Source organism: Anabas testudineus, chromosome 12, assembly GCF_900324465.2.
Source record: "Anabas testudineus chromosome 12, fAnaTes1.2, whole genome shotgun sequence".
Taxonomy (NCBI): Eukaryota; Metazoa; Chordata; class Actinopteri; order Anabantiformes; family Anabantidae; genus Anabas; species Anabas testudineus.
The window spans coordinates 7,514,087-7,542,063 of record NC_046621.1 but is presented as its reverse complement, the minus strand read 5'-3'; the positions used below and the strand labels follow the sequence as shown (position 1 = coordinate 7,542,063).

Below are 27,977 nucleotides of genomic sequence, written 5' to 3'. Positions count from 1 at the left end.
TCGCGCAACGACACGTGAGGCAAGCACACATGTAAATTTTCTTTAGGAGCACAACAAGGCATCCTCTGTCCTACTTTGGCTGCAGCTTATTCGGAGGATTCCACGCAGTAAATGCGCAAATGCGTTTGATGCCCCTTCTCCAAATAAAACATTACGCACACGAAAGGTTGCAGGACAGTGGTTTGTTGGCTTTGTTGCACCTACAGTAGTACAGTAGTCTACACCTTTAAGCCTGCAGAGTGCACCGAGTTCATGTGTCCGTAAAGGCGCACGGTATGACCGAGCGCTGCTGACAGCCCGTTTGCAGAATAGACTACAGTAGGACGTACCTACAGTAACCTGGCAGGTCCCACCGAAAATGTCTGTGTCTTTAAAAAGAAACTCTGGAGCGAATGGTGCATGATGTCAGGCTGTATACCGTTCATGTGAGCGGCGTTCACTTCCTGCAAAGGGACAGAAGCGGGCAGAGCGAGAAAGAGAGTGGGATAGAGAGATGGGGGACGAGCGGCAGAGATAGGACGAGAGTGAGAGTGAGAGGGAGCCAGCGGACGAGGGGAGACCGGGGCCTGCGGGTTTTTTTTTTTTACATTTTGGAACACCCCGCAAACTTTATAGGCTTATCCGAAGAGAAAATCTGCCACATCTGCGCCAGCTGACAGCCGCAGTTTATGGAATAGCGACATTTCGGGTAAATATGTCCCCCCCACCCCCCTCCTCTCTGTCTTGTCTTGATGTTTACAGTGCCTGATTTGTATGACGCATAGGTTTCACCATGCGTTATTCTGCGTCTTTACGGCTACAATAGGGCAGCCGCATACCCCGGACTATCTGCTGACATTACAGCGTGAGAGTTGATTCTCATCAAGTGAAAACCAAACTAAGTTCGTCTCTTGAACTTCCATGAGGCGATAGCACGAAATGTGAGGGTTTTACGTGGAGGATGGTGGGTAATTCCCGCAGAAGTGGACTGTACCGCGCGTTAACGACTTTAACCAGACTGGTGATATCTGTGGTTTTTTTTTTTTTTTTTTTTTTTTTTTTAGTCTCGCAAACTGTAGTGTAATAATAACGCAGGGCAGCACGTTAGAACATGTAACCACAAGAAATACAGTCATTAGTTTCAACTGTATGAGTGGAGAAAGTGGCTTTATATTATCGTGCGTCTTGCGTCATGATGAAGTCAAAACACACACAAAAAAAATCTCCACCCATAATGCATCCATTGTATTGCTATATGTTGCATGATGGCTCCAACCAGTAGTTCATACAAATCAGGTGGACCATAATTTAAAAAAATAAAGAAAATCTGGATAGATGACTTCTTATATATCCTCAGTTGCAGACACTTCACATGAATCCTGCTGGGACTCAACTTGTCCTATCTACTGTACTTGCACTAAGACAGGTTTGTCTTAGTGCAAGTGACAAAAACACTAAACTACATATGTTTAATAGTCACAAAGATCACATTTGAAAAGTGGAAAGTTTCTTTTATTCACTTTATTGTTGCTTACTGTTTCATCAGCTCTGTCGATGGTGGCTCTGTTTACCTTACTTGAACCCTGCAGGAGCCATCTGACTAAACATACAGTACACTACCCCCCCCCCCCCCCCCCTTCTCCTATGTGTACATGTGTGCAGAGTGTGGCTAGCCGGCATGTAGCTTGTGGCAGTTTTCTTCATTTCCTGTCACTTTCCTTCCCTCTCTCACAGACACGCTCTCTCTCTCCCTCCCTCTCTATCACCCTGCTCTCGTTCTTATTGTCTCGTCCACTGCTGAGCCGTGCGTTTGCTCTCAGGATGACTGTGAAAAAAAAATCCCGCATTTATGCAAGTGTGTAATGGGTTATATCTCATCTTTGTCATGTGGCGGCTATACGGTGTGTGGCCTACTGGCAATATGTCTGCGATTCCTGTTGCCTGACAGGTGCTTCATAGGTTGGGTTGCTTGCTCAAAGCGCAATGTGGGTCAATTCGAGTTCTGTAGTAGTGTAAATAGTGTGAAGTTCACAGATTGTTTATAGCGTGTCCCTTTTTATGGTTTTGAATCCCACTTCAGAGTGTTGGAGCATTGTAGTGCCCATCTGTTTGTACTTCTCTTATGTAAAAATATCACGGGGCATAATGAGATGTGTTGTTCTTACTGTACTACTATGAGTGTGTATCCATAGTTTTCATAAAGGCATCTTATGATGCTAATGCAGGTTCTTCAGTGTTTGACACAACATACATGGAAAATGTTTTTTATTCTCTCTAAACCAAGGCCTTCCAACACCACTCGTCTTTGCACTGGACGTCTGCCAAGGGGTTGTGATGGCTCTCAACAGCTGTATTTGTCTGTGTGTATGCATTTTTCGTGTATCAGCATGTGTGTGTGTGTGTGTGTGTGTGTGTTCTTGCTGTGTCCCAGGATGCCCTTCCTCCATAGGCCTCAAACTATACAGCATTCCACAAGGGGGCCCAGGGCTGTGTGCAAGTGGGGAGTGTCAAGGAGAGAGACAACACAGTTTCAGAATATAACTGATGTGTATACTGACAAGGTGAGGGTGTAAAAGAGAGAAAACTCAAAAGAAGGAGAGATTCTTGCCTCATCAAAATGAACAAGAGGTGTTGTCTCGACACTAACAAAGTAGAAGGAGAAGCTCTAAAATTCCTGTGGCGCTTTCTAAGAAATTCAAGGTAGCAATAACTATCACTTGATAAACACGTCGAGCAGGTGGAGGTGATTACCGCTGTTATTTCTTCGACAGCAAATATTTGCAGAATCTTAATGGTAAATGGATTGTATTAACCTGAGATTTCTTCTGTTGTTTTATTTAAGAAATAATTACTCATTTAGGAAACCTGGAGACCGGTTTTGTCCCTAGTGCTGCTGCTTCATTGCTGTGTGTGTTTGTGTGTGCGTGCGTGCTTTCGCTCATGCTTGGCGCACTCTGTATATGCGTGTATACTTGTGTGGGGAGTGTGTTTATGTGTGTATGATTTTCCTTTCCTGAGACAGTGATGAGTCATCGCTGATGGTATGCGATACAGGGCACCAGTCATACATCATATTCTCATACATTAGCTGTGTTTTCTACGTAGCGAGGAGCCGGTTCTAGTTAAACCCCGATGGATCAAAAAAATGTTGCTGCTGGTGTGTTCAGGCATGTTGGTTGCTCTTCATGGAAATGCAATTCAAACAGTTAAGGGTAACTGTGAAAAAAAAAAAACCTTTCTACTGAAGCCAGAGAGATATATATCACTACAAAATCACACAGTGTCACAGCTTTTCGAAATGTAAATGGTAGGATTTTTTGGAAGCTAATTCCGGTTCTGCATTTACAAATCATTTGGCCTGTACTCCAGCACACAGTAGTTACTGCTTCGCTGTGTAGGTGTCTTTCCCTTGAAGTTGCAACAATTAAAGCCTGTTTGAAAATTAGAATTCACTTTTTCCAGGTATATATGTGAATGATTCTGTTTTGCCAACATGCAAATGTTTTATCATGCGGGTTTTGTTTTTCTCTTGCAGCCCCTTTTTTCACAGAACGGACTGAAAGAGCAGTAAGATAGCTTGGTCTTATTCTGTGGGAGAACTGATTAGTGTGGTTATAGGTTCTTCAGAATGAGAGTATAAATGTCTGGTATTTCCATAAAGCTAAGATAAGTTTGACATTCATCAGCCAAACAGTTTGTAAGGTACAAACATGACTCATTTGCCTAAAATCTATGTGTGTGTGCGTGTGTGTGTTTATGGGGGTATAAAAATTCTCAACTCATGAAATGCAGATGAATAGTAAACAAAGTTTGAGGCCACAGTGACCTTGCCTTGTCCACATATTTCGTTATCAAAGCCCAAATTAAGTTGGGAGTCACATCAAATTAGATTGACGGCCAAATGGGTGAATTTGGCAGCCCCGCAGAAAAAGAAATTTGTTTAGATAAACTAAGTTATGTCTGAATGACCAAAGTGGCCTGTCTGCTAACTAATGTACAGTAGTTTCCCATCAAAATCGATAGTAAACCTGTTTGATCTGGAAAATGGAAAACAATAAAAAAGAGTCCTCATCTTAGTTCAGTTTAGTTGTCTTTTAAAGGTAAAGACCACTTATATAAAGTTGGCAGCGAAACACTTTGCTGTTTTATCTAGCATGATACAGTCGGATTGCAGCTACTCTACTTGCATGCCACATGCATGTTTATGGTGTAAAAGGTGATTGCCAAAGCTGCAAAACTGGGTTGGGCAGTTCCTTGAATTCACTGCTCATTTAATATGTAAGGTGGTGAAATTTTTTTTTTCCTGGAATTCACTATTAGCTTTGTTGATTCCTCCCACTTTCAGCCCCACTCGAGGAAACTAGATTTGAGGATAAGAGAAAGCACGGGGACGCACTGTATGTGTGTGTCTCCCTCTGTTTATTTTTGCACCTTTAAAATTGATTTCTCGTGCCCGACAGTCGGCCCAAGTACACATAAAGACAATAATGTAGCCACGGATCGGAGTTTCTGAAACCTTAAAGTGCATTTGTTCTCTCTTTATTGACATTTACCGTGCACACACAGTGATGTGCAGCGTATACGCTTGTACTGTATATACATATGTACACATGTATATATATATTCTATAACACAGAAATGTGGACAAGTAATGACAGAACAAATGAGGGAAAGAGAGAGGATCAGCAAAGTCCATTAGGAATCTTGAAATGTAACTCATTTGGGCTGCTTTGGCTCGCTGTGTGCTTTTCAGGAAGCCTTCCAAGAATTAAGACAATGAACAGTAAACATGGCATGTTCCTTAGAACAATTCCACATTAGATCTCAGAGATCACATGTCTCGATTTTTTTTTTTTCTTCTCAGAATCGACTGCCCCCACACCACAGTACATTGCAGATAACTGTAGCAGCTAAATTTCATGTTCCCTGTGTATGTACTGTACTTACACTTGACGAGGAGCTCTCACAAACTGATAAATGTGCAAAATCTCTCTCTCTCTCTCTCTGTCTTGCTCTCTCACTCTGTCTCAGAGGTTTCTGGTAAGTGACATGTTTGGCCGTTGGCATAATGCCTAGCAAGATCACATGGCATGAATGTCGTGCCTGTGTTATGTGAATGTGTATATGTGTGTGTGTGTATGTGGGTGTATGTGTGATTGTGCATGTCTGTGCATTTGTGCTTGAGTGGAAAAAAAGAAAAAGGGAGCATGTGCACATTTGATTGTTCCAAGTATTTTCAGCATGAATAGGAGCACGTAGCCGTAGCAGGGAATTACAGAGTGCTGAGAAGTATGACAAGGATGTGTTTCTGATGGAGTCACGAGATTGCGTTCTCAAACATGATGGAAAATTAGATTTTACACTTAATGGTACTTCACAGTCAAAGCCGTGTTGTTTAATTTGATGATATCTCTGGCATCAGAGCAGTTAAAATAAAACATGGATGTTATGTGGCTTTACGGGGAGCTAAGAAGATTTCCAAATTGTTCATCGTTGTGTAATTATTCTTAGAATTACCTGGTGTTTAGTTTCGACTTCTGGGAACCGTTGTTCAATTCCCTTTGTGAGTTTAATTTAAAGTATGTCAGTGCTTACAATCATAAAGTCACTGGCATTCACCTAAATATCTCTAGAGAAACATGTGTGGGCTTAAATCATCTTTTAACTCTCCGTATCTTTGCAAAGGTTTCATTGTAACTGAAAGCAGTAGCCTGAACAGTTAGAACAATTTTCTCAGATCCTTGGTGTTTCACTGAAGGGACATTAGACTTTGTGTGAAAGTCAAACCTATAATTCGACGGATGACGCACACAGGCATGCACGTACACACGTACTCACACATAAACCTCACGGAATCACGCAGATGCATACACACTCTCGCAGAAGTAGTCGCAGTGAGAGGGAGAGCACTGGGGATGGCATTTATCCTTGCAGCCCACCTCAATTTTCCATGCTCTTTTTTTCTGCGCTCTCTACGTATTTAAATTGCTGCAAATTTCAAGCCTCTCTCTCAAGACTCCAGCCAGTAAACAAAGCTTGCTAATTACTGTATAAGGCAATAAGTTAGAAACGCAAATAGGCTGACCCCTTCTCCGTGGCAATGACCTGCCCTGTATGTGGTCTTCATGTTCTTACAGCCTGGCAGAATGCTGGTGGGAGACTAGTGGAAAAAGACAGGAATCTCAGGCGGGTAGTTTTTACTACACAGCCCCCACCACCACCACCCCACCCATTTCCACAGCTAACATGCGTTCGAAATTACTACCAAATCACACCATTGCCCACCTGATGCTTTCATTGCATTTGTAGGTGAATGCCTCTTTGAATAAATTTTTCCTTCCTGGCATTTTTTTTCGGTTTGTAATGTTTTATTGTTAGTCATCTAATTAGTTTGTGGTTATTTTGATGGCAACAGTTAAATACATGACGTCTAGATGTAATTTGAATAAATGTTCTTTAATATTAAAGGAATAGTGTGACATTTTTTGAAACAGTTGCCTTACTAAGGTTGAGACATTCGATACCGCTCCGTCCGCTGTCGATTCAGTGTAAAGCTGAACAGTAGCTGGTTAGCTGGGAGGTCAGGACGACTTGCTTGCCTCTGTTCAGTTGGCGCAACAATCCACCCATCCACCAACAATGGTTGTTTTGGCAACCATATGGTGACAACAACTACTGTAGGAATTCACCCCATGAAAATAACTTTTGTTATTACACTTCAACAAATTAACGTGTGACGAGTGAGCTTTAGAGGCGCTCATAGGTGGATTTTTATTAAACTTTCCGACAGCGCCAAGTGAGCAGGTTCCTCATGTTTCCAGTTAGATGCTGGCGGCAGCTACATATTTATAGTACATACTGTATAGGAGTGGTGCCAGTGTTTTCATGTAATTATTGGCATGAACACAAATATGTGAAACTACTTTGCCTTTATCTTCTTTTTTTTTTTTCAAAGACAAAAAGCTCCTCTCTAGTTCCATGAACAACAGTCTAGGCCACATTGGTTGATATTGTCTGTTCATCAACAGCACTGGTACATACCAACTGATCTGATAGTCAGAACCATAAAAAGATTCTTTATCTATGTTGTTTCCTCAAGGAATAGTATTATGACTACTATATCTCTGTACAGGATCATATAACAGCATTTAAAGGCACGTAAGTGAAGAGTACTGATGACCGATTCCTGGAAGAACTATAGAAATATATGTTGTAAACATTCCTATTGTATATCTGTGCTCATTTTGTGGAACTCCCACATCTTTCAGCAAATAACTGACCTAAATCTATACAGTACATACGACTAGCTATGAAAACCGTCCAGCCAAGCACCAGTCAACCAGTGTATCCCAAAGGCTGACATATATAGACAGACACTCATTCACACCTATGGGCAAATGACAGTCACCAATTAACCCAACATTCAAGTCTTTGGACTGTTCGTGGAAGACGGAGTACCTGGAAGAAAGTCACACAGGCACAGGAGAAACATACAAACTCCATAAAGCATGGCACCTGCCTGGCTGGTCTAACCGCCTTCCTGACCCACCTGTTTCTATCTACTGTATGAGCAGTCCCTGGATCTTTTTTTTTTTTTTTTCAGCTGTGTGAGAGGGCTGTCTGTTTCCATGCTGTTTACTCAGTACTGACTTGAGACAGAGATAAACAAGCTCTGATCACATAGGTCAGCTAGAGCCCTTTTCAATGTTTTACCAGTGTCACGAGGTTATCCAAGGTGACATGTTATTTGAGTACATGTATGGTAGCTTAGTCTGGTGCTGACTGGAAGATTCTTGGGTCACAGTAATGTGGGTGGGGGTTGGTTGCAGGGGTGGGGGTGAGGGGCGCATGGCCTCAAAATAAATGTGAATGTATTGCACAAACGAAATGTTATGTTACAACTATGATACAACATAACACTGGGCGACATTGTGAGGAAACCTTTGCTGCTTATCACGAGACAATCTTTTGATTCACCTACTCTAATGAAGATATCAAACGGCGTTTCGTTCTCCCTTAGTTTATTTATTTATTTTTTTTCATGCAAGAGAATGAATTATAGTGTTCTGTTCGCCGGTCGATGTGGGCTCTGCTCCCTCTGTACGTCTTTGTGTTTGCGTGTGTTTGTGTATGCCTGTCTGTAGACAGTGGGGCACTGATGCTGAAAGATGTGTCCTCATTTCTGCAGTGCACTGGGCTCCTCTGGCAGCCATGTTGGGCTGCTCTGATGTCACGCATGTGTCAACTGCAGAACATTCAGCTCAGAAACAACAGCGCGGGGTGATTAAAATGGCATGTTTATTCTCTCCAGATCTCCCCCCTCTTTCTACTTCTGTGTCACTTTCTTCCTGACACTCACCCCTTTCACTGTTGGTGTTATCTGCACTGGAAACTTTAACATTCAGTTCATGTAAAGAAATATCCCCTGATCGGAAAATGCTTCAGTTGTACTCTGGAGATATTAAACCCTGCTTTTATACTTGAATGTGTGACAATCCTATCATAGCCTCATTTTATGTGTTATTTCCTCCTACCTTGCATAGCCCTGTTAGATTGACAGTAGCTGCAGCTGTTATCCAGCATTTTTAATTGTCGGAGGATTAAAATCGATTAACATAACACGTGACTTCCTTTCAAGAAGTATAACACAGAATTTAGCATATTGCCTGTTTCCAAATGGTAATATCATATATCCATAACACTGAGATAATAAATAAACTGACACCTGTTTAGACATGTGCATAAACTTTTCTGAAGGGAGCCATAGAGAGAGGTCAATGAACATAAGTTGAAACTCCAGTATTCACTGTTGTTTTTGTGTCTGTTAGAAAAGCCCAGAGCTTCAAAATACTCTGACAGATGAAGCACGATTGTGCGGCAAGCACAATACAAGTATTTTGTATTAGCCCTTCTAGCATTGTTAGCTCTAATTTTCCAATATTTTGCAAAAAAAAAAAAAAAAACACCTCTAAATCAAACTATTACAGTTTTTTTTTTTTTTTGCCTGAACAGGGAGTTACAGTTTGAAACCACGTCTCAAATAAATTAATTAATTTTTGTAAACAACTGGAACCTCCTACTGCTACAGTCAAACTGTGAAGTTTGAATGCCTGGGTACTCCCCACCAGTCAGTAAAAGTGATGAAGCTCCGTGGATGGGTCTACAACAGCAAATTCAGCTGGCTTTCGCTTTTAGATCGCTTTACCCCTGACTAAAGACATGATGTAAAGCTTAATATAATATGCATCATAGGTATATATAGCATCCTTGATAATGTTATTGAGTGGTTACACGTAGTGATTTTATTTATTTATTTTTATATTCATGATATCATGTTTTGTAGTGTGGGTGTGCTAAATAGTTTCACAAATGCATACCTAATTATAGTATGAGCAGATTCAAGTCCGTGTCTTTCCATCACGGGGCATAAAGAAACCATGAACTGGTCTTTAGAAATGAAAAGAAACCAGTTGTACGAGCATGTGATTGTAAATATGTAAGAATTAAACATGTTTCTCATTCAGTGTCACCTTTAAATGTACTCTGAGGAGTTTCTCATCACCAGTTGTGCTATGTTTCCTTCACATGCACCAGGATGGGCTTACGGTACATTAACGTGGGTGATGTGAGCCACACGCCTGCCGCTGGTTTCACACTTCACACTGCCAACAAAGGCGGTGAAGAAGAAGAAGACTGCAGGCTAGCAAACACAGATGTAAACAATTCAAGATATGAATTTTTACAAGAATTGTTGATAGAAAGGCATAATTAACTAACCAACAAGCCAAACGTGTTTGTGCAGTCTTTTGACTGTTGATCTCATACTGTACGTACTGTATGGGTGTGCAGGATCACCACTGATATGCTTTGATGTCATGCTGATTCATCCTGCTTCCTCCATGTTGTACTGTCTCATCCACCACCAAAATCAAATTATGTTGAGAACAAATGCATAGGGTGTGTCACCACTGATGCACAGGCACTGGCAAACATACTGTGAAATCTAACCTAATTGTAGGCCTTGCATGACAGTCAGTGACACTCAGCAGGCTTATCTTATTGCCCCTGTTGTGCCCAGATGAAGGTCATGGTGAAAAGAGGATATCAATGAAGTTTTGGGGCCATGTGTTTTTGAATCAAAGTGCAAGCAACTGCACAAATCCTGTGAGTTTTAGCATACATGAGTATCATATGTCTTGTGGCCAGGAGTGCTAGCACAGCAGTGGCACACCTGTTTTGTAATGCCACTTACAAGAATAAATTATCAAGGTGGTCTTAAAGCAGGCGGCAGATACAGCCAATTAGCTCCGTCTCAAACCAGTACCCTCCCCGCTGCGGCACAGTCATAGTTTGGAAATGAGGAAGCACATTTGCGATGCCACAGAAGCTTTTCCCGAGAGTAAACCAGTGTCCTTGTCAAAGCAGAGTCACAAGGTGGGAGTACAACACCCCTACTGTGATGCCAAGGGCAAACTATGTTGTTTCAAGTGGATTAGTTTTTTTGGAGATAGACATTATACTATATGTTTACATACACCTAACTTTATACCATGAACAATTTCCTCTTCTTCCTGACTGATAAAGTTCAGAACATCAGCCTTGTAATAAATTCCACTTTGGTGTAGGATAAGTTGAACTTTATAACGTCCTCTTTTCATACACATTGAATTTAAATTAAAGATCTTGTGGAATTAAAGGTGGAAAAATTCTGCCTGAGCTTATTGAAACGGGTACTTTGCTGGCAGAAGATCAGTGCTCGCTTGCATAAAATTAGGGCCCTTAGGCTCATGGAAAATGTACAGTTATCTGTTACATTTTGGACACGCACCAGTCACATGAAAGCAGCGTGCCAATTCCAGTGTAAAGGATATATTAGTTAGAAACTCTCTCAAAAAAAAAAATCACATGGCAGTCATAGTGCAGTATACTGTATCCTTGTGTACGCACACCAATGCAGCTGCTTTGACACATTTTTAAATGCACTCATTCTTCTGATGCCTCCTGAATCATTTCTTGGTTTTACTGGACTCTCTCTTCCCTCCTTTTCTTCCTGTGTTGCTTACATAGCTTCCTTATAAGTTGGGAATTTTTGGTCTTGTGTCAGTGTCCGTTCAAAATATCTCCGTCTTGCGTGAGTCCCGGGCCTGCCTCTCCTCGCCGCTCTAACGTCACACTTATGTGTTACCATAATCTGGAATGATCTGCTGGCTCCGATGGTTCTGCAATATGAGCTCAGTATTACTGAATTTGTCCGTTAACACTTTCCCCTGATGTTCTCGTGTCATACATATTTTCTTCCCTTTTCCTCTGTGGAGGCTATTTGGTGATGCTGACATTTTGCAATCACTAATGTGGAGGTGGAATTTTTTTTTTTTTTTATTGGAACAAAGTGTCACTTTGTTGATGTTGCTTGGCTTCGCCTGCGTTCCTGCTCTGAAACACAGACACCGAACGCGTCATTTCCAAATGAAATCACATCATATGTAAAGTCGAAAAATATAGCCAATCCAGTCTGTTTAGCCTTTTAGCATTTGGATTTCTCTCCCCTGCATTCTTTTTTGTCATCTCAGCTATTACAGTCTCACTCCTCACCCAGAACTCCTTCTGAGCTTTTCCTTTGTCACTGTCACTCCACCTCATTTCCCTCTCTAACGCGGTTCTCCCTGTGACTGTGCTTTGTCAACTTATCCCTTGTTATTTTTCTATTTGCATCTTTCACACACACTCCCTCTCTTTTTCCACTCTCTTTTTGCTCGTCTAACTCGTCTCTTCCTCCCTTCCTCTTCTCAGCTCTCAATTTAACCTCCTCTTGTGCACTTTTTGATTTACCTCTGTCTCTTCAACTCCCAACTCTTTTTCCAAAAGTCTACATGTATGTTCAGTGGCATGCAGGGTCATATTTTTGTATGCGTGTATGTAGCTGTCTCGATATCCCAGCCAGTGGAATTTGGTGTGATGTGGTAGCCGCTGCTACTGTTTGTTTGTTTACCTCCCACAGCCACTTGGAGTCCATTAGCAATGCCTTTTCCTCAGGAGGATCACTCACTCACACACATGCACGCGCACTGTACATGCTCTTCGTCTGCCTTCCCCTCTGTCTGCTTCTCTCTCGCGCACATCACCACCACTGCAAGCTAAACTGACAGGTAGTCTGCTGTTACAGGAGTTTTCTGTCACAACTTTATGTTTGATAAAGCTCTGGACCACTGTGAGATGTAGACATTTTTGGTGCAATAAGAGGTGGTAACTTGCTACAATGCTGTCTTCCTCTACATAACAGTACAAGAATTTACAGTATGTCTTTATGCCCTCGTCACGCTTTGACTGTTTGGTTTTAAGGCAAATAAACATTTGTTAATGATTTACAGTAACAGCAGACAATATAGTACAGTATAAGGCTGGACAGTAAACCAAATTTATAAAATTACTGAATCTCCGAATGCTGTGAGAATGTTCCCCTGTAAAGAGAGGGAGTCCACACATTCGTGCCAACATGTTATTACAGCACATAAATGCTTTAAGTGATGAGCAAAGTAAAGTTCAGATTTGTTGTCATGCTAAAATCACATATCAACGTACAGTCCAGTCTGGAAGTCCGGAAAGTCCAAGTGGTCATACTGTCTTAATCAGGACAAACGAATCAGAAGTGAAGCTAGAACATTTATCCAGGGCTCTGACGTACTTAGTGTTACATTTATTCTTATTAAAGTAATTGTGACAGTTTATAATAATAGTGGTTTTAGGTCCTCCGATTCAAAATGTTGTCATTTTTTTGTACTGTTGGTTAAACCTGAACTTTCTCTCGTCATCAGACAGTTACATGATTGGTGCATATTGAGTGAATACAAGTGGAAAGATACCAGACAATATGCAGCCCACAACAAATCATTTCATAGTTGTCTGTTTGTTACATAACTGTGTGAATCATTGGGAGATTTTTTATTTTTTTTATTATTTTTTTTAAAGAAAAGATTATTTTGATCCTGGCTATGTGCAGACAACTTCACCCAGCAGGGTCTATACACAGAGAATGATGTTGCATTAAAAGCGGTGATAAGCAGCCTCTCTCTCTCTCTCTCTCTCTCTCTCTCTCACGACATCCCATAATGATCCTCAGACAGACTCCGGCAGACACCCGCTCAGTCCCGATTGGTAGAACTGTTGCCAGGGAGCGTTGCCGTCTCAACGTGGATAGAATCTGTTGTCTGGTACACTTTAGACATGAGAACAACTGCAGGATCTGAATATTTATAACGAGGGAAGTGTTCATATTGAGATTGTATAGAGGCAACATAAGCAGGAAGGGAAGGATCTGTTCCTATTTAGCTGATTTCAAAAAATTTCTGTTTGCTTTTTTTTTAGGGATTGCAGAACTTTAAGTGAAACATGAATTCATATTATTACTGTTCTGTTCATTTGTCGTCTTAATTAGTTTTTTTCTGCATTGCGAGTCACTAACTTTACTTCAAGAATGAATTCAAGACTGAACGTACTTGAACTATTCCACAAAGTACTGAATTGCAAATATATGTGACTCTAAACTGTGCGTGACTTTTATGGTTTTATGGTTGAATGGCGCCCTATTGTCACTTGTTAGGTAGCTACAGTATAACTACTAGTTAAAATCAGTTTGTGTGTTCACATGTACTGTATGTGTGTGTGCCATCTGGCGAACGGTCTCATTTCTTCATATTATTCAAATATGCCTGGACCTGCTGCTACAGTTAATAACACTGTGCGTAGGTATGAATGCTTGATTAAAATGGATGTATCACATTCCAACAAAGCAGACAACAGCAATCAGAACAGCATTTAAATCTCATATCTCCACTCACAAACTACACTCACACACACACACACACACACACACATGCACATTTACATATATATCTGACATACAGTGGTGAAAGCCGCAGCCCGGTAGGGAGGGTATACACGATGATTATAAACACACGCCTTGGTATGCACGAAACTTTGACTGGGAAATGCAAACACGCTGAAGGAAATGAGGACTCAAGCAGCAGAGAGGCGTGCACACATACGTACACTCACATGGCAGACCAGCAAGTTCATGCTTTTATCTTCATTACAGTATATTTTATCAGCAGTGTGCAAAGTCTTTATATAATGCAGGAAGGGGGAGGGTGCAATTTGCATGTGCATGATCGTGTGTGTATATGTTTGGTCTGATGTATGTGTGAATGTGCATGTCTGTTCACTTCATATCCTCATAATGAATGTGTATATGTGTCTTTATTCATACATTTGTCATTGCATATATTTACATGCGGCTGTGTCTCTGTGTATATGTGCAGTGTGGCACACCGCCGTCCTGTCTGCCTGACTCGACATATTCTCTGTTCACTCTCCTTTGCTCTTTCTCTCCCCCTCCCTCTTCATCTTATGCCTCACTCCACCCCTCCTCTCCCTCTCACTCTGCCCGGCTGGCACGTACATGCATGTCTGTAGACTCTGTACTGTGCTTGCTGCCGTGGCACGCGCCAACCTCACTGCAATGCAGCCCTGTGTGCATTAATTGGCAGAGAGACAGTGGGTATGTGGTATGCAGAGCGGGAAGGATAGAGAAAAGAGAGAGGGGGAAAGCAAGAGGCGATATAAGGACACAATAGTCACAATAACTGATGGATGGACTGATGGACAAGCAGTGTGGCAGATTTATAGAGGGACAGACCGATAAACAGACGGTGTATTGCTGAGTGTGCACAGAATGATTACCTGAATGTGTGTGTGTGTGGTATGTGGGGGAGAATGCTGCAGGGTATATATGTGTTTCCATTAGTGTATTTGCGGATTTGTGTGTCCTATGTTTCAATGTGCTTTTTGTGTGCACTCTCTCATGTGTGCCTATACGCGCTGCACAGATATCACACTGCTGGGGCAAAGCTCTCTAAACCGAAGTCTGACTCACTGTATTCAGCGCTTTGTGATATCCTCCCTTTCATATTTCCGCTGAAGAGTAAAAGTTTGCTCAGTTAAGCACAACTTTCTCCACTTGACAAGTCTTTGGCAAGAAAGAAAAAAAAAGGAAAAGCATTGTGTCTGGGTGCTTTTTTGGGTACATGCTACAGTGTAGTGTGAAAAGAGATGAAAAGATTTATAGTATGAGATATTAAAATAATTTATTGAATGTTCCCTGACTTTATGTCTCATCACATCACCTCTATTGTGTTGGTAGGATTGTTCTCTCACATGCAAGAATGTAGTAACAATTATATGTGTGTATATGCACATACCTACTTACTCATCTGCCACAGCAGTTAACGTTGTTCCTCCCACGCACCTTTTCTCTGGAAGTTATTCTCTCCTTTTGCTGTTGTCGTTTGTCTTTTCTTCCCTGTCACAAGTTGTGACATCTGGCTCCTGTCCTCCTTATCCACGTCATGCAACATTTAGGGAGGCCTTCCATGCACATGGTCAAAAAAGTAACAACAGAAAACACATAAATGTCACTTGAATAAGCCGAGCCACCAGTGTGGAGGCGTAAATTAATCATTTAATTTATCAATTCATGTAGAAATACAAAATAGCCTTGCGTGTAGACAGTGCTTCTTACTTGTGTGTAGGTGTTTGGCAGAGAGGTCCTTGCATGATTCAGAGAAAATACACAACACTCGCTCAAAAGTAAAACCTCTTTTTTTAACTATTGTCTTCCAAAGACTGTAGGAAAATGGGAAATACCTTGAAATGACAGACTGTGTTTTTGATGAACCTTTTTTTTTTTTTTTTTAATTCCGCAATTGGACGGATTAGAGGATTACTGAATTGTGTATATTAAAGCTTCCAAGTTAGTAAAGCTTTGCTTTACCCAGATGTGACACATTCTCTCCAGACTTGCGTCAAACAGGGATTTCAGAAGTTTCACTATTCTGTGTCTAATTAATTAATGGTGGCTGTGACCTCAGTAGGCTTTTTTCATTTCTCTTTTATCTTAGTCATTCTCCTCCTGTTTCTGTTAGACCATATACAGTACGCATCTATGTCCACAGCAAAGTGGCAGAAGTTGCTTCAACCTAATTGTCTTTCTCTACTCGTACTGTCCTCAAATGACTTTCTCTCTGTCTCAACTCTCCCCTCACTCCCTCCCTTCCTTCTTTGCCTCTCTCTAGCTCTGCCCAGTCTCTGTCTCTGTCTGTAACTGTAGCCTGTGTTTTTCTCTCCCTCCCACTCCCTGCGACGTATAGATACTGCATTGATCAGACACACGCGCACAGACACATGCAAGCACGCACACACCGAGCCTCCCACTCCTTTCATCATTGATTCGCTCTGCTCTCGCTTTCTCGCTACCCATTCTCTTTCTCCGTCTCTCTGTCACTCTCTCTTTCTACAGCGGCACTTGTTGAATTCAACCCTTGGAGAGTAGAGAGAGAGGAGAGAAACAGAGAGAGATAATGACAGGGAGGCAGAGGGAGGCTTTGAGACAGCGCTAGAACAGACAGTGAGCAGAGAGAATGGGGCTTAGGAGGATATAGAGATAGAAGATAGGCTACGGAAGACAGACAGAGAAAAGTCAGCCAGACAACAGAGAGAATCTTCTTTGAGAAAGTGGGAATGACACTGACAAGTTAAAAAGAGACTGAACCCGACGGAGTTCATCAGAGTGCTCTCCTTCCACCTCTAACTGTCTTCTGTCCTGGTCCTGGCTGCTGCTGGTGTGTTTGTGTGTGTCAAGGCTCAATGGTGTGTCTTAACCAGAAGACTGGCTTACACAGGTCAAAACTGTGTGGGATAACAGCACGCACTTTTTTTGAATATTTGTGCGTGTGTGAAAGACTGCAGGGGAAAGTTGTGTGCTGGTCTCTCCAGGTGAGTGCTTAAGTGCCAGAGTACACAGTAATTTCCCTATGCAGCCTATACTGTATGTGTGTGTGTGTGTCTGTGTGTTTATTCTTGCTCACTTTTATGTAAGTAAGAGAGTGCATGTCTTTCTGTATGGACTGCATGAAGTGGGAGTGAGAGAGAGTGTGTGTGAGAGAGGCGGTGACATTTTTTTTCAGTTTGTATTCCTGGAAACTGTTCTGCAGCATTGCTCAATAATGAAACTAGTGCGTGTGTGTATGTGTGTGTGTGTGTGTGTGTGGGTTGGTGGGAAGAAAAAAAAACAATGACACAAGGTTCGGGGCAAGAAAGAAGGTGCAAGTACGCCTGGAGACTGTTACTAAGAAAGAGTAAAGAGAACTATCAAAGTTAATATCAAATTGTGTGTTGTGCTGTTTTGATTTCCAGCCAAAAGTTTAGAAAGAGGACAGACAAAGGGAAACGAGGTTGTCTAGGAGAATCTATGACATGAAGGGCCGTTTGTATTCGTTGTCGTTTCTTCTCCGAGAAAAGTTGTTGTCAAGGATGACTTACAGGTCAACAAGGTCTGGCGAGGAATTGTTGTTGATGCATTAAATGCAATACCTGGAATGAGTCCAGAGTTCCTAGAATTCAAGTCATGTAAAACAACATAGCCTTAAGGTATTTCACAACGTTCTCATGTACAGCATGCACTGTATTGTATTCCTTTTTTTATGGGCTGGCTGACTCCTCCCTTATTTCTCCTGCCTTTACTCTCTCACCCACTATCTCCGCATATCTATCTGTCTTTCGCACACCTCTCACTTCTCCCTCAACAGTGTTCATTTTCTCACTTTATCTCAACTCTATTTTCATTGCTGCTTGCTCTTTGCTTCCTTTAAGATTCTCTCAAATTTCCCTTCTCGCCTGTCTACTTCCCTCTGGCACCTCTTTTCATCTTTCACGCGTTCTCTGTTCACTCCATCTTTATTTCGTACTTCTCCAACGTGCTCTCTATACCTCCTTTTTTTTTTTTTTACAGATGCCTCCTTCACTGGTGAAGTCTGTAGTGAATCTCTGAAACTCCATCATCCTGTTCCTCTGCAGCCAACATGTCCCAGCTGCTCCATGTGGAGATCCCGAACTTTGGAGCCACTGTTCTGGGCTCACTAAATGAGCAGCGCCTGCTTGGACACTACTGCGATGTATCCATATTGGTCAAAGGTTGGTTAGTATGAAATGTTGTTTTGGTTACAAAACATTCATTTTTAATCAATATTCTCAACTTCTTTTTCTGCTCTCTGTCTGTGAACCAGGTCAGGCATTCAAAGCCCACCGGGCCGTTTTGGCTGCCAGCAGCCTCTATTTTCGTGACCTCTTCAGCAGCTCCACCAAGACTCAGTTTGAGTTGCCCTCCTCAGTCACACCTGCTTGCTTTGAGCAGATCCTCACTTTCTGCTATACAGGGAAGCTAACGATGGCAGCTAGTGAACAACTAGTGGTCATGTACACAGCTGGCTACCTCCAAATTCAGCATATAGTTGAAAGAGGCATGGACCTTATGTTCAAGGCAAACTCGCCTCACTGTGACTCGCAAACAGCAGGGTCCTTAGAGGAAACAGGATCCGAACCACAGAGTCCTTGTAATAATGGCAACGGCCTAGCGGTGGCAGCACTTTTGGCAACCCCGGGTTGGTCTCCATCTCAGCGTAAGATTAAACTAGAAGGCGGTGACCCAACCACCCCAACACAAAGCAAGATTTCATATTCAGAGTTGGGAAGTCGGCTGGCAAGGGCCAGTTCACTTTTCTACACAACTGCTGGAGGGACCCCCATCCCTGGTTTGCCTCCTTACCACCTTCCAGGGGCAAGTGGAAGTGGAACAGGAGGAGCAGCTGGAGTTGAAAGGTCCAGTCCGGGAGCATCTAGCCTGCCCACCACTGACAGTCCTACATCTTACCAGAATGAGGATGAGGAGTTTGAAGAAGAGCCCTATGATGGAATCGCTGAGGATACCTACAGTCACCTCTATGGACGTTCAACTAACCCATATGGGAGTGAGTAATATTGTATCAGTGATATCACTCATCACTCATTAATCTGGAATATTGTCATTAAAAACTTATGATCACAAACTGATATTAGATGTTTATCTTACAACAAACTGAATATTTTATTCCACTACATTAACTTATGAGACTTACGTCTTGATTACTGGAAATTGAAATTACTTTAAGGAAACAATGGTCAAATGAACAAATGCTAACAAGACAATATCAGTCCTGCATCCACATTATCTTTCTAGTTGTGTGAGACTGAATAAGTCCATTACTTACTCAGCTGCCCTTGGCTTAGACAGGAAAAAAAACATTTGATATCAGGCTGATCTAAAAGTAAAACTTGGCATGACTTGCAGAAATATATAACCATAAATGCAGGGGTTTGGAACATAGCTGCTCCTTGTTTGGACTAGTTCTGTATTGGTCAAAAACTGATGCACGTTCATTTTATCCCACTTACATTATTTAATCTTTCATAAATAATGTATCCTGTGCATCTTGAAAAAACAGGATGTTGTGCCTCCAGTATGTGTGTGGGTTCTCTCAGCTTTATGGAGTTATGATTGGACTGTGTTTCGTGACCAACAACGCACTCCTTATCACTGCTACAGCTGGCTAGTACTGCTTTTTGTTATGTTTCATACTGCTGCACATTTGCCTACACATGCAGGCATAGATATATTCACTCGTGTTTGCACTCACATACTAACACGCAAACCAGACACTACGGGAGAGTTACAAACATATGCACACATTTCTTTATTCTTAGCATCCTGCAAAGGCATCACACAGATTTGTCAAATTCTAGAGTTTCAGATATTTATGAAATGCACTCTATCTGCAATCAGTCAGAGCACCCCAGGGTGACATTGTGGGATATTTGAGAACCCTTCATTGGTGTGTGTGTGTGTTTGTGTGTGTGTGTGTGTGTGTGTGTGTGTGTGTGTGTGTGTTAGCATAGGTCAACAGTGTGTATGCACATGCAAACGCATTCATCCACACTTTTCTGTGTACAGTATGTGCATGAGTGTGGCAGTTAAAGGTTTCATTTTTCCTCATCTCTTGTGTATGTGTGTGTGTGTGTGTAGGTGTGTGTTAGTGTGCGCGTGTGCACTAGTGTGTACATGTGCATACACTAACAAGTCTTCTTGGAGTCTAGGCGAAATAATTTTGTGAGCAAGAACCTAACACCGAGCCTTAGATCTGTTCCCTTCCAAAACTCAAGTTGCTGATGCAGCATCATGACTTATCTGGGATGCATCTGCAGTACTCTAAAACATTTATGAAACACAACAAACTTGTAGGAGGTTACACCAGCCTGCTTTGCTAATTACACATCTAGCCTCTTTAAACAGGAGACACAAAATGTAGGGATAAATTAATGCATGCAGGCACATTTATCTGTTCTTGTTTTGCTGTGTAATGCAAAACTCATTTGTTTTTTTGCATGCTTTCCTGAACCCTTCCTGTTCTTGCTTGGTTTCATCAGTCCAGGACAAGGCAGAGATGGCAGCAGTGCCCTTGGCCTTGGAGAACCGCAACTGTGTGCTCATCCGCAGGGACCTGGTAGCGCTGCCTGCAAGCCTCATCAGCCAGATAGGCTACCGCTGCCACCCTAAGCTCTACACCGAGGGGGACCCTGGGGAGAAGCTGGAATTGGTAGCTGGTAGGCATGCGTGCATCTCACGTTATTCTGCATGCACAGTGTTCATGCCTGTACACTTTACTGTTCTGTTCTGTAGGTCATTTAAAAATTGGTAGGTAGAGGATCGTGTAGACAGGGTGGATTATATACATTAGGTTATTCACAATGACCGCCATAGTGGTTTGGCCCATGTCACCGTGTCAGTCCGAAAGACATAAAACTGAACTGCATAGTTGTTCTGCAGAGATTGAAGAGTGCGAGAGAAGGACAACCGTCTCTGCGGTAGTCATCAATCAGGCCTTTATGGTAGAACGACTACACAGACACTCTGGAGTAAAGAGCATATGACAGCCTGCCGGGAGTTTGCCAAATGGCCCTTACAGGGCTCTGAGAGCATGAGGCAAAAAAATATTTGGTATAATGAGGCAAAACTGAACTCTTTGGTCTGAGTGCTGCATATTGCTCTTGGCAGTCAGAAAAGATACTTTCAAAGCGAGCAGGTACTGCTCAACATGTCGCTAATATAATTCCTACAATGGAACTTGGTAAAACGCTGAGTCCATTTAAAGTTGAATCTCTTCAGACAAAAGAATGGAGTCTGAACACTTCCGAGTGTACTTTTCAGACAGACAGCCAATATATCTAATATATATACATACATATATAGATATAAAATAAATAAGTTGAAAATTAATCCAAAGCTAAGTAATTTAATAGTGGTCTGTTTTAAATAATGAATTATTAAAGGACAAACATCGTAAGTTTTCGTAGCCAAAGACATTGGTTGTAATGTGATCAAGACAAACCTCTTTGTTTCTAACTACACAGGTACACAGGTGTTCATGACTCGTGGCCAGCTGATGAATTGTCATCTATGTGCTGGTATCAAACACAAAGTCTTGCTGCGTCGTCTGCTAGCCACATTCTTTGATAGGTGAGTATAAAGACATGAACAACTTTAGTTTGTCTTTGTCTTTAAGGGCCTACTGTAAGATTTGTGTTCTGTTTATGACTCTAACACTACCGCAGTTGTCAGAAACCAACTTTCACACTCCATCTGTGGCCATGTTGTGCAATGCGGTTAGTTGTGTGTGTTCCCATGTCTTGCTACTCTATGTGCCTGTGTTGATGACTCTGCCCCCTGGTGTTGACTTTGTATCCTTGCAGAAACACTTTAGCCAATAGCTGTGGGACAGGTATCCGTTCTTCTACTAGTGACCCTAGTAGGAAACCCCTGGACAGCAGGGTCCTCAACGCTGTCAAACGTAGGTTTATTGTCTTTATCATTTAATATATGTGACAGAATTTGGCAAAAGTGCATTTGTCTCCATGGGTTTTTTTCTCTTTTACAGTCTACTGTCAAAATTTCAACCCTAACTTCAAGGAGAGTGAAATGAATGTGATTGCTGCTGACATGTGCACAAATGCGAGGCGTGTCCGCAAGCGATGGTTGCCTAAGATCAAGTCCATGCTGCCCGATGGCATGGAGGTGTACCGTGCAGGAATGGGCATGGGTGCTGCTGTGGGTCTTGGCCTGGCACTGGGTGCCTCACAACCAGGGGTGCCCCTCCCTTTCGAGCCTGACTTCAAAACCCTAGAGCAAAGGCTGTATCCAGACCGCAAAGACCCTCTCAGGACTCACCCACCACTGGCCGAGGGCAGCCCCGTGTCCGGGGAAGCTGGAGCAGAGGCTGAAGGTGAAGGTGAAGGTGTCACCCAGGAGGAACAGGAGGAAGATGAGGATGAAGCTGGGTTAGAGGGTGTCGACGGATCACTTGGGGCACCAACTTTGATCCCAGGAGCTGAGGCAGGCAATTGTGGTGACACACCACCTGAGCAAGAAATTTTTGGACAAGGTCTGAGGTTGAATGGACAGTGAATGTCCATGTGGGTTGCCTGTCACATTGTGAAAAATCTGTTTAACACCGCATTTTCTTTTGCTTGCTCTCTTACTCTAACATCTCGTCCACCACTCTTTCTCCTCTGTGCTTCCTCAATGAGAATTACTCAGTATACAAAGCTGTGCTTGTGGTCTTACTGTACAAGAATTTGTCACACATGCATGCGCACACGTGTGCTTCTGTACACGCATACTTACTCATAATGGAAGTAGAGCACTGATTATACAAGTAGACACAGGCATGGCATTAGCACATTGAGAAAATCAATTATTTCTGCTCCACCCTTTTCTCCATATATTCAATATTTACTAAGTATTTCGGCACCTGCAGCAATATTACAAAGGCCTGATAGCAGAACAAATGGATGTAATGATTTATCGTTTCAGTGCAATACAAAAGCAATAGCTGCTTTGCTGGCAGTTTATGAAGTGTGGAATAATGGTTTATAAAATAAATCTATTTTCTTGGAAAGCTGCATCTGAAAATAACCCATGTAACCTTGGGAAAACTGCTCCCTCTTTAAAAGCAGCTGATTGTGTAGGGTTTGACCGTATCACATGATATGATAAATATGTATGGGTTTAACACAAAGATAGTATTATAATTGAAAGGTCAAGTGCTATATTAGCACCATTAAAACGATTTTCTTGGCTGTTAAAACAGATTGTCATTTTTATGATAGAGATGACTGAAGGTTTTTCTGTGAAAGCCAAAGACTTCTCCACAATCTAACACCGAATCTATCACATGGAGTTGTTTTTCCATGCATATTTGCCCGTGACACATTGGATTGGATTGTCAATGTGATGCCTGTGTCTGCTCCACATCACCCCTCCCAACGCACACACAAACACACACACACCATGGCGCATATTTCCCGCCTATTGATACCTAGCCTTTAATATCTGCACCGATGCATTAAAAATACATAATTTTGTCTTGAAGAGTCATGAACAAGAACATGCACTAAAATCCAAGCTTGCATGCATGAGTACAAACAATGGATACAGAGAACAGTCGAAACTAACAAAGCCACAAACCTGCATATAAACAAGAAATCAGCTACTGTTGCCTCGAAATATGTCATTAATGCGCAAAAGAACTTTTTTTGCCATTTGTCACTGGGATCTGACCTCAGTCTGACACACATTAGAACTGACCTGGGTGTGACCCAGGATTGACTGTGTTTGACACAGTACCAATTGGATTTTCTTTTTTCTTTTTGTACTATGGAGTGTGCTGTCACCATAGATAGAGGAGACTCATTACATGGAGTAGTAAGAAGAAGTGCACTACACTGAGTGGTAGAGGAAAAAACACACCAGAGAGAAGCCCCGTTTCACTTTGATGTGGTGGTGTGATTGGCACCAAGGCTACATAGTCCTGCTTCCATCCTGTTATTTTCCTGAGGGGGCGGGTGGGGGTGGGGGTAAATTATTTAATAAAACTTATAAGAGCAATTTCTGCTGGCTTATTGCATTTGCACTCAAAGAAGGTTAATAGATGGGGAAACTAAGGTATTTGGCAAAATGTGACTGTACTAAAGACAAAATTTCCTCCACATCACCCTGATTATTTATTCGATTTAGGGGATTGTGTGTTTGGAAAGAAACAAATAGTCTTTCTGACAATGACTGTAGAAGGTGACGGAGTGGGGAAATGTCAAACAGTGACTTAAACCTGTACTTGTCATAGTAATTTTCTTTTTTGATGTCTGTTTTCATGCTTTCTGCCTCGCATAGTGATGCAGTCTAAACAGCTTTTCCTTTTCTTTTTTTTTTTTTTAAATGTTGCACTGTTTTATATTTTGTTCTGTTTTGTAGGTTTTCCTAATCAGCTGTAAAAGTACATTTAATCAGAACATCATATTTTTTTAAATGAATTAACCCCAAAGGTATTTTAAGCCGCCAACTTTATTTATGAAGTGATAGAACAATAAAATCAATCAGAACTTCTCTTAGAAATTAAGCATAAAATGTAATTTGTGCCCCAGATGTATTTGATCTGTATACTTCAATGTGCCACATCAAATGTTGGACCTGGTTATTATCCATCTGTGTTCCACATATCTTGCTTCGGGTTCTTTGGGGAATGCTTTAACATGGCCCTGCACATCACAGGGATATAATTGCACTAGGTGATATTAATGACGTTTACAGTATAGTTTTTCATTTGGACGGTGGCTGTGATGGAATGGCTGGAATGATGGATGAATGTAAAGCCGTAGCACTGCTTTGGTGAGGGCTCCAAGCCTTGATTGAATATGGTCAAAGACTGAATCTGTGTTTTTATAAGACTCACCTTGTTCCTCGGTTGTATACTCATAACAATGGGCCATAATGTAAAACTAATCTGAGTGTGAATCTGGATGATGCTCCAACCTAAGGCTTTAGCGATTCTGTGACTTTTTTTAAACTGATGTGAGCAGGTCTTCCAACATGATGAACACCAAGGAGCATTTCCCTAGTATGTACAAAACTGCTCTATTGTTACATGATTTACTGTATGTCTCTAATGTTGAAATGACATATACATGTCCCCTCAACTGGGAGATTCTAAAAGTTTCTGTGTAGATATACTTAAAGGTTTAGCAAATTATTTCTTTAACTCATTTATAATTTATTAAACTTTGGTTCCTACAGCTGGTCTTGTAAAAACAAAAGAATAAAGATAATAATAAGTAATAAAGAAAGAAGTTTATTGGAGCCACTAATTGAATTACTGGACTTTTGAGAGGATCGGCTACACTTCTAATTTGCACTTTTGATTTTGTGAACCAACAGTCTTCCCAAAAATGCATACATATGTAATTACAGTAATTACTTTAGATTACATTTCAGTATTGCAGATTGCAACTCAGTCAGACTGCTACGCTATAAAATGGAGCCCCCTGCTCTCCACTGTTAAAACTGTGCAGTAAGTATGACACATAAATTTAGTTTTCCCTTTTATTATTTTCATACACAATAAATCTTTTAGTAAGATCTATTTTTAAACAGGTTGAACTTTGCATAATTCAGCTATTTGATCTTAGAGGAATTTGAAATTAACTCTTATTAAAACAAAGCCGAATAGAGGGGATCTTTCATTGTAGTGATGAAGGATTGTGGAGCAGTGCCTTAGACTGTGACTGTGTGGGAGTGGATGTTGTGATGTGCACCATAACTTTATGTAACAAGACAAAGGACCCTCTGTATAGTGGCAGAATACAGACACTTTAGTAAAGTAATTCAGAAATGTTAAAACTGGCAAGATTAAGTTGAACACAAGATAACAGACTAATATTTAGATGCAGCTAATCAACAACAACCTGGATCCCCTCGACTGACATGCATCAAAAACGTGTAATGAAATCTAACATATCTATTGTATGTCTGTGTTAGTCAAACTTAGATAAATCTCTCTTCTTCCTCACTTAGTCTTCACGAAACAAATCACACACACACAAATATATTTTACATTTATTTTTCCTGATGCCTTCACATTTAATCCTGTTCCAAGCATCTGATTTTTCTGTCTAACAGAAAAATACAGTTTGTCTGATTTGGTGTGGGCCAAGAAAAACCCCAACTCCACTTAAATGTATGTAATGTCATGTATTTTATATGTTTATTTGATTTAAACAACATATTTCTTTTATTTTATAATTGGTAGAACATTTTCTTTTGGCATGTATGCCATTCACCGGGATGTTTACTAAAAGTAAGAGATCCAATGGAATTGCTGGTTGAAACAACCTTACTTTCACATTTGTTTCTTCCCAAATAAATTGTGCTACTTTCTAAAACCACAGTGCTCTGTTCATCCCACATTACTGTAAATCTATTGGGCACAGTAGTCTTTGCTCCATGGAATGGTTTATCCTTAAAACAACACATTTATATGCAAAGAAATACTTGTATAATAGAATGCATGCCATTCTGACACTCACTAACCTGATGAAACCTCTGATCTTTATGCACCATGTATTTTCTGCTGAACAACTGTTGTCACTGTTAGCAAACAAAGACTGTGCAGTCTTGCAATGAGTAGGTTTCTATTTTCTATCACACAGCCCAGCCTTTTATTGAATGTTTGTGTAAAGTTTAATCTGTTGTAAAAAAAAAAAATTACAGTAAAGTAGTGATTAAGAGTGGGATACATAAACTAACTACCCAATTGAGTGTGCATTTGAAATCAGCAGACTCGCACTAAAATGCACTAAAAGTTTATATGTGTATGTATGTGTCATAATGCCAGCACTTTAGAACCACTTCGAAAAATTAAACGGTAGAGGAAAAATGTCAAGGCTGACCGGGGGTTAGGTGAAAGAGAGCAAAATGCAACTTTTAAAGCCATGTGTTCAGAGCGCTGACAATCAGAATAGGGATGAGACCCAAAGTGCACTATGGAATATCTGACATGATTTGCTGTGCTCTTGCTATTTGCTTTGTCTTTCTCCAGCTTTTTTGGTCTGTGTTAGCTTACTTTCCAGAGTGGAGGGACATTGTGATGTTAACTCCAACCTTCTTGGTAAAGCGTGTGTCTCTTCAACAAGGACTGACGATATTTGGCTGATTCCTTGGTGCTTTGTGAATAGAGCTGTCCCATGTTGACATGGACTATATCTGTAATTCTCTCCTAAGAACCGGCCTAAAATTGGGCCTAATAAGTCTTGGTGACCTCTTGATGGACAACAGTCCATATGACAAAAGAGGATCTTATCATGCAACCCTACACTCATGGTAATGTTCTTCACTATCTACAGGGTTCGACCAGGCAAACTGGGATGGAACAATTTCAGTGTTGATACTGCTTTATGTTTCAAATGAAAAATATTAAAATGTTTATGCGCCTTCTGACTCAAGCATCAATAATATAAACTACAGAAATGCAAGTTGCCACTTTTGATGTTGCAGAAAAATCTACCTTTCATTCCCATCATGATATTTGCCATCACGAGTTTGAGTTATGTAGTCCAAGAGTACCTGATTTCTTTAAATGCAATACAGAAAAATCTGCTTTCTAATAAAAGTCTTTACTTCACCATATATGACCCTCCTCTTTCTTTCTTTTTCAATGTTACGTTATGTCTTTAAGAAAGATGTGTACAAAGAATGGTTTATTTTAAGGGATTTGCCCAGTGTCAGATCACCAAATAGCTGTTGAACAAGAGGATGTCGTTATAGGCTTCATTTTAGGAATTTAGTTTGGAAGGTTGTGCAACACTAGTATTAAGCTTTTGGAAAGATGAATGCATGTAAAATGAAGTCATCGTGAACTTTTCAACATGTTTTAAATGAGATATAGAACATAATAAAAGAACAGATGCATTTTTCAGCACATAGTGGCATCTCTTATTGATGAAGGGCCTTTGTTTTAGCCTATTTATTATATCAGAATTCAAGCAATCTCAAACTTGTTTCTCTTGTGAGACGTGTTCTTGTTAAATTCTATAAAACTCACTGTAATTGCAAAGTCCACGTCTCCACCCTGGTGCAAATAAACTGGCATATTAATCCCAGCAGGATGGAAAAGTGGAGCAAAGGAGAAAAGTGTGTTCATAAAATCGTGTATTCTTTTTAATCTGCTCCGGAGCTACATCTATGTGTT

At 41.1% G+C, this 27,977-nt stretch overlaps 1 protein-coding gene across 3 annotated transcripts; it reads left to right on the top strand.

Moving 5' to 3' along the window:
* Nucleotides 1-318: 318 nt before the first annotated feature.
* On the top strand, nucleotides 319-27,415 carry LOC113158612 (nucleus accumbens-associated protein 2). 3 transcript variants are annotated; one of them, XM_026354645.1, is made up of 7 exons: nucleotides 319-688; nucleotides 17,822-18,003; nucleotides 18,096-18,836; nucleotides 20,329-20,505; nucleotides 21,313-21,418; nucleotides 21,652-21,749; nucleotides 21,837-27,415. In XM_026354645.1, exons 2-7 carry the CDS (start codon nucleotides 17,892-17,894, stop codon nucleotides 22,361-22,363), a joined length of 1,761 nt encoding a protein of 586 aa, XP_026210430.1. In that variant the 5' UTR covers nucleotides 319-688; nucleotides 17,822-17,891; the 3' UTR covers nucleotides 22,364-27,415. The 3 variants fall into 3 exon arrangements, with proteins under 3 accessions (XP_026210430.1, XP_026210432.1, XP_026210431.1); XM_026354647.1 differs by lacking the exon at nucleotides 319-688 and adding an exon at nucleotides 16,334-16,712; XM_026354646.1 differs by lacking the exon at nucleotides 319-688 and adding an exon at nucleotides 16,334-16,806.
* Nucleotides 27,416-27,977: the final 562 nt, after the last annotated feature.